The 14012-nt window shown below is 47.6% G+C and overlaps 1 protein-coding gene across 19 annotated transcripts in view; it reads right to left on the bottom strand.

The window, feature by feature from the left end:
* Window positions 1-14012, bottom strand: part of EIF4G3 (eukaryotic translation initiation factor 4 gamma 3) — a 141304-nt gene that overhangs the window by 4404 nt on the left and 122888 nt on the right. For all 19 annotated transcript variants that reach the window (XM_077788188.1, XM_077788182.1, XM_077788187.1 and 16 more), the window contains 9 exons: window positions 13331-13425; window positions 11705-11798; window positions 11059-11176; window positions 9506-9729; window positions 8212-8327; window positions 6019-6191; window positions 3801-3926; window positions 2683-2764; window positions 822-920 (listed from right to left, as the gene is read on the bottom strand). In XM_077788188.1, the coding sequence (XP_077644314.1) occupies window positions 822-920; window positions 2683-2764; window positions 3801-3926; window positions 6019-6191; window positions 8212-8327; window positions 9506-9729; window positions 11059-11176; window positions 11705-11798; window positions 13331-13425 (1127 nt within the window). The remainder of the gene's footprint in view (window positions 1-821; window positions 921-2682; window positions 2765-3800; window positions 3927-6018; window positions 6192-8211; window positions 8328-9505; window positions 9730-11058; window positions 11177-11704; window positions 11799-13330; window positions 13426-14012) is intronic.

The following is a 14012-nucleotide window of genomic DNA, read 5'->3' as shown; positions in this document are numbered from 1 at the left end:
ACGTACTTTCCTAGCCTGAATTAGACCAGATTGAAGCAGGAAACTACATTTAATTCTGTTTCCTGGTATCTTTCAGCTGCTCAGTTATCATTACCATATCAACTTTCCCTGTTCCAAAGGTTAGGAAGCATTTTACAAACACGTGGGAACTCCATTATCCAGCAAAGACAAGGAGGCACCTCAGGCAGCTCCAGCCCTGCACAGCAGAGCACAAAATCAAGTGTGTGTTTTCTGGCTGGAGCTACAGGGGCTGGAATGCAACAACCAGAGCTGGCACTGGCTCAAAGGAATTGCAGCCAATGCCCCAATTCTTGAAAACTGTGACAGAAGAGCTGCAGTCCCCTCAGCAAGGCCCAGGCCATGGTAATAATTTCATTTCCTGCAGCAATTCCAAAGTGCCAGAACAGGGCAGCAGATCAGTTGAAGCTCCAGAGGGGGACAGTGACTTCCTGAGGAGCAACACCAGCAAGAGGTGAGGTGCCTCCATCAGTCCTGGCTCCCTCCGGGATCATAATCCAAGGTGGGATGAGTGAATAAATCCTGCCATTACTTGTGACCCTTCTACAATTGTCTGTCCTTGCTCCAGAACTCATTAGTGAATGTTTTTTTCCCAGCTGGAGAAAAAGGTCTCCTCGAGGAAGCCAGGTGACTGGAGATGTGTGTCTGGGAGCAGCAGGGACAGGCTTTCCTCCCTGTGCTTTCAGGTAGTGCTGAAATCTACCCCAACGTGGAGACACTTCATCCCATATTCCAACTGGGCATACAAATGGGATGGGAGAGGATGAAGAAATGGGATGATCAAACAAATGATCTGAACTCACCTGTTCCATGAGAAAGGTATGTACATCCTCCCCTTCGGGCAAGTAGTCCTTCCAACTGAGGCCAGATTCCCTCCATAAGGCTCCCACTTTCTTATGGCTCTGAAACACAAGCAGTTTGTCCATTTAAAGAGCTGAGGGACACCCTGGGAACTCACAGGGGCCGGAATGGTGCAGCTGTGTCAGGAGGAATAAAGGACAGTTCAGCCACCCAACAAACGGCCAGCAATGAGTGAGAACATCTGGAGACCCCGTGCAAGAGAAACCACATGTGCAATCCCCCTGGGAATGCACATCTTGTCAGGTGGGCAATGCCTGGTGACGGGCAATGGGCAAGGCAGAAGTGACACGGGGGGTTCGCAGCGAGCTCCGAGGTCACCCAGGAGCAGTGACACGTGGAACAGGGCACCTTCCCACGGCTGACTCAGACCCCTCTCCTGACTTTGTCACTCACACTCCCTTGCCTTGACAGTAAGGCTCTGGCAAACTGCTCCTTTGAGAAAACTCCTCATTTACACGGCTGTTTGCTGCGCAGAAACCAAGCCTCAAATTCAGGCACATAATCCCAAATTCTTTCTTCAGTTCCTAGAGTTTATGTAAACCTTGAGAGCAGTGCCTTTGAGCACAGACAGTTCAGCCTTTTGCAGCCTCTAATGTCACACTGACCTTAGAGCCTCCTGCCTCAGAGAGCACAGTTCTCACACACACAGTTCTGACAAGAATAAAAATGCTGAGCACAACCAGCTCTTTTCACCCAAATGCTTTGCCAAAGTTTCACCTTACAGCACCTGCTCACAGGAGATCACTGAGTACCTAAGTCAAGCTGAGAAATGCTGCCTAATTTTAAGTTTACAAAGCAGATCACAATTTTCAGTTTACAATACATAGTTCCTGCTCTGATCCAACAAGATCTGGATTATATGGCTGATGTTACACTGAAATACCCGAGTCCAAGTCTTGGCCTGGACAAGATCTGATCAGAAAGCTGTGGCAGAAACAGAGACCCAAGGCTGTGCTTCCACACCCAGAGCACAGCAGCTTTTCTTTCAAAGAATAGTTAAAAAAAAAAAGAAAATTGACTGTCCAAACAAGCACAAGACTAAAATAAATAAATAAATAAATAAAAAGCCACTCTTTGCACTGTTGGACTGAAATGCTCCTAGAACATTCAACCTTACTTGAATGCATGCTTGAAAAAAATGAAAAAAAAGGCAAGTGAGGGATTTTACAGGGTTGGAAATAGACACTATCCAAAGTGCAGGATTGAGCTGGATTAAAAAAAAAAAAACAAAAAAAACCGACAAAAATGGAGATGAGTTATAGGGAAACCACCAAACTGGTTGGACACGCAGCTGTGAGGTGTGAAAGAGAGCTCTCGGAGTCACGGGGTGAGGAGGTGTCACTACCCCAGTGCTGGGTGAACCTCAAGAGTCGGCAGGTTTAGTTTGGATAAGCACACAGCAGTCTGAGGCCATCGGGAGCTTATCCGAACCCTGAGAACCTCTCCGGTCTGCAAGAACAGTTCTCTCGCAAGATTCCCGGCACTTGCTGCTTCTGGTCAGCCCAGAAATCCCTTGAGCATGTCCCTCTTGCAGTATTTCAGCACTCTTAGCTTCTGGGAGAAGCCAGGTGCAAAGGTACCTGCAAAAGGGAAAAGTGATGAGAAAACAAAAAGTTAACTCAACTTTTTGGAACCTCGTAAGGCTTGGTTGGAAACTGGGGGTGCGAGGCAGATTTCCTAAGTTATCTGGACTGGCTGGCCCATCCCTAAATGTCCTCATGTGGGAATGGTGAAGGTTTCATGCATGAACACGGGCGCTGCATCCACTCCTCCCTCCGGAGGACAGGAGCATGGGGCACTCACCATTTGTTTGCATAGAAGGTGCAAGATTTCAGCAAGCAAGACACCGGCTCTTCCCACAGGAAGCAAGGGTTTGCTAAATTCTCTAGAATGAAAGAAAAACAGGTGTTTTTTCTGTTATAATTCATATTTGGAATGCAAATCCAGGGGTAGTGATCAAACTGAAGCAGGAAATCACCTTTAACTTCTGCCAGGGAGGAAGGATTTGATTAATCCAGCACTGCTGATAAAACATTTAGTGATGCAGTGACCTTGTCACAACAGGGCTAATTACAAAGACTTGAAGTTTGCATCCAAAAATATGTTATATTTATGTCAAATCCACTAATTTTTGTGGGATACTGCACTTGGATAGACTTTGAAAAGACTGTTATTTTCTTAATATACTGGTAATAGAAACAGGAACCATTCAACTGGCTCACAGTCAATCCCCAAATCTGTAAGGACATACAGAAAATACAGGAATTCTGGTCTAGGAAATAGTTTCTTGTCTTGCAGACAAGGTTTTGTGCCCCTTCAAGGCAGTGCCCAGATGGTAGAAAAATAGAATCCCATAGTTTGGGCAGAGACACCATCCACTGTCCCAGGCTGCTCCAAGCCCCAATATCCAGCCTGGTCTTGGATATCTCCAGGGATCCAGGGGCAGCCACAGCTGCTCTGGGCACCTGAGCCAGGCCCTGCCCATCCTCGTGGTGGGGGAATTTATTCCAAATATTCCACCTAGCCCAGCCTACCCTCACAGGGGGTAATTGATTCCAAATATCCCACTTAACCCAGCCCTCCTTCTGTTACCCTCTGAGCCACGCAGCCGCTTTTCAATACCTCACTCTCTGCAAGTCTAATTCTCACAGCCTCTGTGCTCCCAAATCTCTCCACTCTACAGCACTGGAGTATTTTTAAGCTCAGTTGAAATAAGCAGCAAACTTATGGATAAAACCCTTCTCCAAGGGTGAAAGCACCAAGCTCCCTTCCCAGCAGAGCTCTCAGGCTGGTGTGGGCCCCTGAGGATGTGCAACAGCTCTCCTGGGGGAGCTGAGCCTCCAGCACTGCTCATCCTTCACCTACTGATGGGAACCACACTGAGAAAACACTACAGGCACAGCTGGGAAAGCATCACTTACTGTATAAGTTCTCTCATAGAGATTCCTCCTTCTTTTAACATGGGGGTCACCAACTCAGCCAGGTACAACCAGATATGGGGTATATCTATGGCCATGTCATCCGCCATCTCCAGGGTCTCGGAAAAACTTCAGAAGGAGGAAGAAACACCAAGTATTAAATAAAATTTAATTAATTAATTAACCCCCCCCATATTTTTAAATATAATTTAAAAATTTTATAATTAATTTCTTCTTTCAAAAGAAATCTGCACTTGAAAAATATTTTGTAACGTAAGAGGAGCGAAGAGAGAGAGGAGTGAGGAGAATCACAAAGGTAAAAACCTATTGCCATTTTATGCTTTTGGTACTTCCAAACTGCCAAGACTGAATTTCTCCATGCAGTAAAAAGGAGAATATGTGGAAAAGACACCACCTTTTGTATATCCAACAGAGACATCCAGGAAACCTCCAGTTAAAATAATTGTTATATCCCAGCAGCCAATCACTTGCTGAACAGTAACATCTATAAAACTAAAAAGCTTTTTTTTGTCTGTATATATAAACCATCAAGTAAATGAAACCTTCTTAAAAATATCCAAACATTTAGAGAAGGGGGTTAATTCTAACAGAATTCCAAATGTAAGGTAAGCAGTGAAATGTGTGTAAGAGGTCAGTTCAGCAGAGGAGAGTTTCTATCTGCAGCAGGAATTAGAGGACTGCTCCCCAGTGATACACTTTCCAGAATGGCTCAAAACTCTTCTTTCCTATCAAGCCCTTGCAGGTGGCTTCACTTCCCATGCCTGAGAAATGGTAATTTTTCTGCTCTCTGCCATTTCTATCATGGTTCGTTTCTCCCTGAAAACCTTGAAAAGTCCAGTGTCCTGTTTAGTGACTATAAATCCACATTTTCTCTCACGTTTCAAAGCAGAAACCATCTCCTTTGCTTTGTTCTTTGCATCTTCTGCTGCTCCTCCAGCCTTTCTGCCAGAAATATTTTTCCTTTTGTGCATCTCCCCAGCCATGGGCTGTGACCAGTGTTCATCCTGTGACCCCTCATTACACTTCTCCTGTGTCTGTAGGTGAGGGAGTTCCTGGTGTTCTCCTCAGCACCCACTGAACACCACTTGCCCTTTCCATCATCTTCAGGAGTTGTTTTGCATTGCTTATTCACATTCAGAGAACAGATCCCAATATTTCATCAAAATCCATTTATCCAAACTCCAGGCAGCTTGAGAGCAGCTTTAATCACAATACATTTTGGATATGTATCACCTCAAACGAGTCCCTCTGACCATCAGTGCTGTGTGGACACAAGAGTATTCCCTGTGGATTTAGATTTTTTCAGCTGTTCCATACAGTTTTGAGCTCAGGCTACCTAAACCTTTCCTGTGAGCTGAAAGAAGTTCAGGGACAGACACGGGTGTGGGGAGTTTCCTGTTGGAGCAGTCAACGGTACCACAGTGACAGGGACTCATATTAAAGCCAGACAGAACTATCTCCTCAGAAACTCAGTATACTTCATCTGCTCCTTCACTGCTGCATTTGTGCTTATCCCTGTTTTATCCCTCTTGCTCTGCACCCCAGCGAGGACCGAGTGCCACCAGGGACCTCCAGGGGAACAGGGATTGTTTTAGTACTGGACACCAGGCTGGGAACACAAAACTCAGGGAGCTGAAATGAGCCAGCAGCTGAAACTCGGGTCTCTTGAGGCAGGTCCAACCCATCTGCTGCATGTTCTCCTCTTCAGCCCCTCGAGGGTTCGGCCGCTCCAGCTGAGGCGTCCTGGGAAGTGGCAAAGTGTTGGTGAAGCTTTCTTCCCACTGGGAGAGTGGCTGAAGCTCTGGGTGCACAGGAGATACTGAAGTTGTGTGAAGGATTCTGACTGCCTCCTCTTCCAGTTACATTCAGGCATTTGCAAAAGGCAAACAGGGAGAAATGCAGCACAGAACAGGGATCTGAACACACACGTTTAAATAGACACCTCGAGATCCACTTCAAAATAAAAACTGATATAAATATGAACATATTTATGTTCACTAAAACATCTGAAACACTAAAATATATTACAATAATAATATTCCTTATAAATACACCCAAATGATCCAGTCCTTCCAAAAGAATGTGTGGAGAGGTCAGGATACCATAACAAGGTGGGAGATCATTTCTCTGCAGCACAGCATCCGTTTGCAAGAAACACTGAGGAAAAGAATCTGTGGATTCTCTGTGCAGGAATACCAACCCCTTGAAGAAATCCTGCTTGCTCAGCTTTCCCGAGTGCACCAGCTGATGTAACAACTGGCCCATGTGATCCCTGGTGATCTGACTCCGCTCCAGCGTGGACTCCACGCCCACGCGCACGAACACGGGCAGCAGGTTCTGGGCACTCAGCTCCTCCACACACTGCATGGCCTCCTGTGGAACGACACACAGCAGTCACCCTCCACCAAAAAGCATCAAACACGGGGCACGAGAGTATTTCCTGCTGTAACACCGGGGATTTTTGGTGAAATGAGTACTTAGTGAGGCTGCCAGGAAAAGTGCTGAATTAGGCTGTGGAACCTCATCACATAATAATAACAAAACCAACAATAATAGCACTAGTGGAATTTATACTACTCAGGTAACAATTTTTAAAATACACAATCATATTCCAGGGCTCCTTGGTGAAATGACAGGAGTGGATGCCATCAAAACACCTATTACTGCATCGAACATCAAGCCAAGTCAAAAAAAAGGTATCAGATCAGATTTGTTACTGATCTGACCTGGCACAAATGCCCGTTACAAACCCATAGCTCATCAAGAAGCAGAAAATAGCTGGGGAGCACTTGGAGGAAGATTTCCCCTTTCTAAAGCTCCCACTTTCAGACTTAAGCATTTTGCAGCCTAAACAAAGAAAACACTCAGAGACATTGAGAGCAGCTCTCAAAGTCCCACATCACAAATCTTCACTGCCATCACAAAGATCTTTCTGTGATCTGGGTCCAGCCCACAGATCTCAGGGGACTTCCTGACCACAGGCACCTGCTCTGTGACCAGTTATGCCTTGAGCTACCAACACCTGGCAGCCCCAGATGTGTTTCCTTGGGCCCTGTAGGGCTTTTTCCTGCAGGTCAGGAGTGCAGTGCTCCTGGCCTGCCTGCTCAGGCTGGAGTTCATCACAGGACCCTGCTGTCCTGGGACACACAGGGAACCCTGCTGGCCGACCCTGCTGTCACCAGGGTCACAGCTCAGCAGTTTGAGCTCGTGCTCAGATCAGACTCTGAGGACCAAACATCTGCAAAGGGTCATTCCTCTGCTCTACACAGCAGGAACTCACTCGTGGGTGGCTGCAGGAACATGAGTGTAGGCAGTCAGAGCTTTGCTGCACCTGAGGAGCACCAAGAATCCGCCAGGACCAAGTAATTCCTGATGCAAACAAGCTGCCTTGATTCCATGAACTTTTAACCAGCCCTGCCCTGTCTAATGCAATTCAGCTTCATTTTTCCAGCCAGCCACAGAAACACACTGCTGTATTTGTAAACAGGGAACTGAAGTGGACCCTTTATTGCAGGCATCCAGGGGAGCCTTTGGAGTCCATCCTAAGCAGGAAAAAGAGCAGAGACTCCTTGGCTCACCAGCCCCTGGGTCCCAGGCCAGCTCACTGCCAATCAGAGCAAGGTTTTTCCTCTCCAAACCAAGTATTTAATAATTTATCCCAATAACTAGATGTGAACTCTAAACAATCCATCATAAGACTATTAATCTTTCCAATTATTAATTGGAAGTCCAATGAAATGGAAGCAGCAATTCTGCTTTTAGGGTGCCAAACCAGCAACTCCCAAGTGCTGCCATTTCAAACTTGGCAGGTTTGAGAATTTATTGCAGGGAAAGATCAAATGAAGCAGCTTTGCAGCCAATGTAACACTTCTTGAAAACTCCCTGGACGAGCTAAAAAACCCATTTACAAGGGAAACAAAATTTCAACCTTTTAACTAGGAAGTGATGACAGCTGCTCAGTAATTTCCAATGTTTATTAAAAATCCTCTGGAGTGGTTTGTTCAATATTTAGTATTGCTTTATCTGCCTCCAGATCAGAACAGCACATGCTTTGATAACTAAATGAAAACCTCTGTTTATTTTCCCACTAGCTTTTCTGCTTCCAAAATTGCTGCTATTATGGAGCTGCTCAGTGATTCATGACAGACACACATCCATCTTGCTACTTTAAAACACACAGGCTGGGCTATTTTTCCTATTACCAGCAGGGCAGAAAACAAGCTTGGGAGACAGCTGTCCTGAAAGTGCCCCTGGAGCTGCTGCTGCTGCTGGGCTCTGTCTGGCCCTGCTGCCTCTGTGTGGGCTGGGTGCTCACAGAGACACATCCTGGAGAGAAATCAATCACTGCTGCTCCTCAGAGCTGTCTGCTAAGTGAGGTTTGCATCTTGCTTACCTTAAAATCATTAATATGCAAGAACTCGTCAATGATAGATTTGCATTTTCTCTCTATTTCCTCTTCTGAGAGTGAAGGCTTTTCTTGAACTGGAGCTGGGGGAGCTTCTGGCTTGGCTGGTGGAAATACAACAACAAAAAATGTTTGGAAAAGGAAAATCAGCATTTTAGAGATGACATTCTGAGAACAGAAGTCACTAGGGCAGGTGTGTCCCCTGTCCTACCCTCAGGCACAGGGTAGTTGGGGCTTGGAGCAACCTGGGATAGGTGGAAGGTGTCCCTGCCCATAGCAGGGGGTTGGAACTGGATGAGGTTCCTTCTAACTCAAACCATTCTGGGATTCTGGGATCCTTTCCTGGCTATCTTTCCCTCATATGAACTCCCAGTATTTCTGTAACTTGACCTTGCAGGATCACAGCTGGCAGTGGCACAGGTTGAACACCTTCAAAGCTCTGCACGAACATTAAATAATTAAATGGGAGCTGTTGCAGCAAAGTTAAAATGCGCTGACTGTGATGGGCAGCAGCCCAAGGCAATCTCCCAGTCATATCCCAAAACCCTGGTCCCCATGGACTGTCTGCAACATCCCAAAGCTTCAGGATAAGCCTGTGCTGTGCTGTGGCAGTCGAGGTGTTTCCCTCACTGCAGCAGTCTCCAGATGTTTCCCAGGGAAAGAGCTGAACGCTGTCCTTACTATAAAAGTTTTGTCCACTGGAACATCACCCTAATTTTCCCATTTTCCCAGGCTGGCAGGAGGGAAAAGCAGGAGCTGCAGGACTGACAGGGTGACAGGTGAGATCCTGGTGGGTGACACCATCCTGCTGCACCAGGGCTGGCTTGGAAGGAGGGTTGGCAACAACACGGTGCTAAAAAGCTGCTGTGCATCATCTGTCCCAGACCCAAATCCCCGCCCTGGCCCTGGGGAATGCTTGAAAAGGGGAGATATGACTTCACTGGGCACTGAAAAAGCATTCCTGAAGAACTGACACTGATTTGGGGGACTTTGTGTGCAGAAGCCAGTGGGACAGTGACAGAAACAGGGCAGACAATGCCATGGGGTGGTGCTGTGCTGGCACCTGCAGCCTTTCAGCCCCGCTGGATCCCCCCAGGGCTGCAGAGAGGGATAAAGCCCACGCCTGCCTGACTCAGCTGGGTCACCCAGCTCTGGGAGCTGCATCCCAGCTGCAGCAGCCTGACAGTGCCCTGCACAGGCACCTGTCACTGCTCCTGACAGGTTCTCCCTTGTGCCTTCCCACACATTCAGCAAGGCTCCCCGAGCACAGAGGAGCCGTTACCAGGTTCCTTGGCTTTGTTCCTCTCGGCCTCGGTGCTGTTCCTGTCCACCTCCATGCCTCCTGTCAGCTGCTTCACCGTCTCCAGCATCTCCCTGCGCTGCTCCTCCTGGGCCTGGTTGTCCAGCAGCAGCTCCTTGCTGCTGCTGCCCCGGAGGAAGGTGTTGGGCCGGGACAGGGAAGCTGGCAGAGGTTTGTCGTTCTTCTCCCTGCCCGTGCTCCCGCGACTGCCAAACAAAAACCCGCTCAGAGCTTAGAAAAGGGACTCGAGGGCTTCACTGCAGGAGAAAACCACCCCCCGAGCCCTGCAGGATTGTTCACTCTTTCTTACAGCTATACACACAACCAAAATTAACTAATTTCAGAGATGCACAAACACAAATACCCAGAGTGGACAGAACAGCCAATGCTTCCTAGAGAGTATGTGGAAAAGCAGTGCTCTAAAGCACCCATTTAATACATGGAATAGTGAATTTTATAACACAAGGACTCTGTTTCCCTTTGAAATGGTGTGAGAGCTTTAGATTAGATGTAACAAAGAAATTCCCCCCTGGGAGTGTGGGCAGGCCCTGGCACAGGGTGCCCAGGGTAGCTGTGCCTGCCCCTGAATCCCTGGAATTGTCCAAGGCCAGGTTGGGGGGAGCTTGGAGCAACCTGGCAGAGTGGGAGGTGTCCCTGCCCATGGCAGAGGGTGGGAATGGGTGATCTTTCAACTCTCTCCAACCCAAAACATTCTGTGATCCCATGAGAGTTGTATTTTTTACCCATTAATTGAAAAATACCTCCCAAACTGTGAGGGCTCCCAACAACAGGTGACAACAATCTGCCCTACTAATCATTGTGTTAATGAATAAACTGGGCAAAACGATGACAAAATGGAGTAATTTCCAGGTAAGCCCAAGTTTTACTTGAAATAGAAGGGAAAACATTAGAGGCACAACCCAGGAAAACACTTCAGCAGCTTGTGTGCACTGGAAGGAAGATCCAGTGACATTTTAAATGAACTGTACATTTATAAACCGTGTCTAGAGTTAATAAATTATTGAGGGTTAATACATGTTTCATGCTCCAAACCGGAGCGGCTGCAGCCCTGAAGGAATTGGAGTGAGAAAGAGGCTCTGCAGTTTTTTGTTGAATGTGGGAGCATGGGCAGGTCACACCTCCTGGGAAGGGTCAGACACAATTTTATGCTGCATTTCTGCAGAGTTTTAGGTGTGTTTTCCTGGATAAATAAACCTACTGACCTAGCTCCATTCATAGCCATTAAATCCAACCTATTTATTACTACATTTTATCTGAAGAGTTTGTAATCTGTTAAACACAACTACCCTTGACTGAAGGGTGAAGTGGAAACTAAAACATTAATCAACATGGTTTTAAAAATTAATTCCACCTTTCTCCCCTATGATACTATAAAATACAGGCATGTTCAAAGGTAACTCTGAGTGGGAAAAGGACACAGCCATTCCTGAAAAAGCAAGGAATTATCTTCTGTGCAAGTGCTGGTGCCAGAGCAGGGGGTGCAAAGAGCAGAAGAGCGATGGAGCGACACTCACCTCGTTAAGGCCCTGCGAGATTCTAGTTCTGAAGATGCAGATGAGGCAGATACTGGGGACACTGGAGGCTGCAGGGCAGAAAATCTGTTCAGACTTGTGGCACTTGGTCGCAAGGAGTCTGGAGATGGTGGAGACAACACAGAGCAGAGCGACAAGGTCAGGAGCTGCTGACAGCTCAAGGTCACCGAGCAGTTCAGCCAGAGCCACGGGGACAGAACTGCAGGGAAAGGCTGGGCCTGCCCCACTTCCACCCTTCTTGCCAGGAGCTCACACAGAGAGCAGAGGAGCCAGAGGGGAGCCCTCACTGGGGCTGCAGCTCCTCCCGAGGGGCAGCTCTGATCTCTCCTGTGAGCAGGGACAGCACCCAGGGAAGGGCTGGAGCTGGGCCAGGGGGGTTTGGGCTGGAGATCAGGAAAGGTTCTTCCCCAGAGGTGCTGGACACTGCCCAGGGAATGGTCCCAGCCCCGAGGCTGCCAGAGCTCCAGGAGCCTTTGGACAGGCTGGGATTGTTGGGGTGTGTGTGCAGGGCCAGGGGTTGGACTCTGATCCTTGTGGGTCCCTTCCAGCTCAGGACATTCCCTGGTTCTGTGAACCCCACCCAAACCCTTGGCAGCAAAGCCGAGGGTGAGGGTCCATCCTGACTTACCCATCTCGCTTGCCTTGGCTCCACCACTGCTGCCCTTCCCCCAGCTGCCCAACTGGGCTTTAGGCACGAGCTGAATCTTCTCATCTATTGTGGGCTGTAAAACACACCAGGATGTACAAGGGCAAATCATACAGTGTAATAATAAATGGGAGATGTTCTGGCAATAATCCCAGTCTCGTCTACACCAAAATACACTTCACATATTTTTGGAAGACTAAACTGTGGCTCAAGACAGGGAACACAAACAACAAAGGGCATCACAAAGAGGCTCTTCCAAACGTCAGTGAGAGGTGAGAGACATTCACAGTGAGCAGGAGCTTCTTTTTACTGGGAATTCTGAAGCTCAGGAAGGTAGAAAAGCTCAGTATATCCATATTTGAAAGATATTCAGTTTGTTTCTGATGTGTAAGCCAGTTTCACTGTCCATCAACTGTCCAGTCATGGCTTTGGGGGGATCTGCAGGGCACCAAACAATCCAGAGGGCAAAGGACGACAACAGGTCACAGAACCTGGAGGAAGAAGTGATGTCTGGCAAGAAGACAATATTGATTTTACAATGTTCAGTTGGAGAATTTATTGACAAGGAGGTTGTGACCTCACAGATCTCATGGGAGCTCCTCTTTCCTTCCAAAGCAGCTGCTCCAGCAGCTCCATTTGTATGGAACAGAGGGGAAGGGCTTTCCCCAGGTGAGTGGTAAGGCCAGGCAGGAGGAGGCTGAACCTCTCCTGCTAATGAAGTTTTGGAGACTGCTTTATGACTTTCAGAAGGAACAAACTGACTGGATCTGCAGAAGGGCTGCAGTCTGTCCAGGTCCTGCCTTAGAGCTCTCCGAGAATCCAGGCACTGAGCGTAAAAATTCAGGGCAAGTGACATTAAGTGGGATAAGGGAATATTTAGGATTCAATGATTTATGCAAAGGTCAGACTTTTCCTTGGCAAGAAAACCCAGAGCTGTTCTGAAGTTTGACAAAGGAGAAATCTCCAACTTGCCCAACCTGCAGCCTGGAAAACTGTCCCAAAATCACCAGTTTAATGGTGAAATAACAGGAAGATTCTCATCTGATGGATGAACATGAGAGTTTATCACATACTTTGGGATGCAATCATGCCACCAAGTCAAGAAACTTCTAAGAGTAGACACAGCTCTTCTCATTCTAGTGGAGCATCCTAAGTCTGGAGTGCTGCTATTTGTGACACATCAAAATGGATGTGGCCGCTCTGTTTTATTGAGGAGCAGCATCAGAGTAATCTTAAGAACTTGAGGGAGCCAAGGATTTCCAGCAGGTGTTTGAGACCCATGGAACATGGGTGCTGTGCTGCATCTCCATGTCACACAATACCCTGGCTCACACTTTCATCACTGAGTAAAATGCAGATTTTCTGACTGTGAGAGCTTCTGGATTACTAAAAGAACACTGTCAACCTGAGAAAGAAGTCTGCACACTCCTTTCCCTCAGGACAAAACAGGAACATCCAGAAGATAATGCAGCTTGATTTGCACACAGTATTTAACTCAGAGGATTTAAAATGTCCCAGCCCCATGTTTTGACCTGCACACACCATCCCGGTCCTTCCTGGATTAACAGATGTTTTGTTGCCCTGAAGGAGGCTTGTGCTGGCACCTACCTTGGTGATTTTAAGGAACTTGGTGGGGTCCAGCACTCTGCTGTTCTTTGCCCCCTGCACAGTGTTCCAGCCGCCTTCGTCGACCCGCGGGACACCTGAGGAGGACAAACAGAGCCACATTCAGCTCAGCTCACCCTGCTGCTCTGATGGGCAGAATCCTGCTCAGGAATGTCCTTTTCTCTGGCATGCCATAACCAGCCTGCCTGCCTGTGCTCTCACAGAACAGTTCTCGCTCCTTCCAGGTGCTGCTTTTGGAAGGGATGGTTCCTGCATGGATTTCTCTGCGTTGCTGTGGGTGCTGCACGTTCACGAGCTCGCAGAAGGAGCAGGTGAGATGCTTCCCTGGCAGAACCTCACTCACCCCACAATTCCTGCAGTGCTTGGCTGGTCTGACACAGAGCCCCTCAGACACTCCCAGGTTCCTCACCTTCCCCTAAGTCACTTTTAGGATAATTAAAGTCTACATGGATTTTCTTTACACGCTGATTTTTGAAAACAGCATTTTCATTTGACAATCCTTAGAGAATCCCCCAATACTTAAAGAATCCCCAAACTTACTTTCTCCTTGCCCTGCTCTGTCCCAGTCTTAATTTTCCCAGTCACTCCAAATTAGTCTTCAGACAATGCCCTGAGGGCCAGGAGCAGTTTAAGGTGATGCCAAGACACTCCCTCAGACAGAGTC

Source organism: Lonchura striata, chromosome 24, assembly GCF_046129695.1.
Source record: "Lonchura striata isolate bLonStr1 chromosome 24, bLonStr1.mat, whole genome shotgun sequence".
Classification (NCBI taxonomy): domain Eukaryota; kingdom Metazoa; phylum Chordata; class Aves; order Passeriformes; family Estrildidae; genus Lonchura; species Lonchura striata.
Note: the sequence above shows the minus strand (reverse complement) of the source record. Positions and strands in the feature narration are given on the sequence as shown.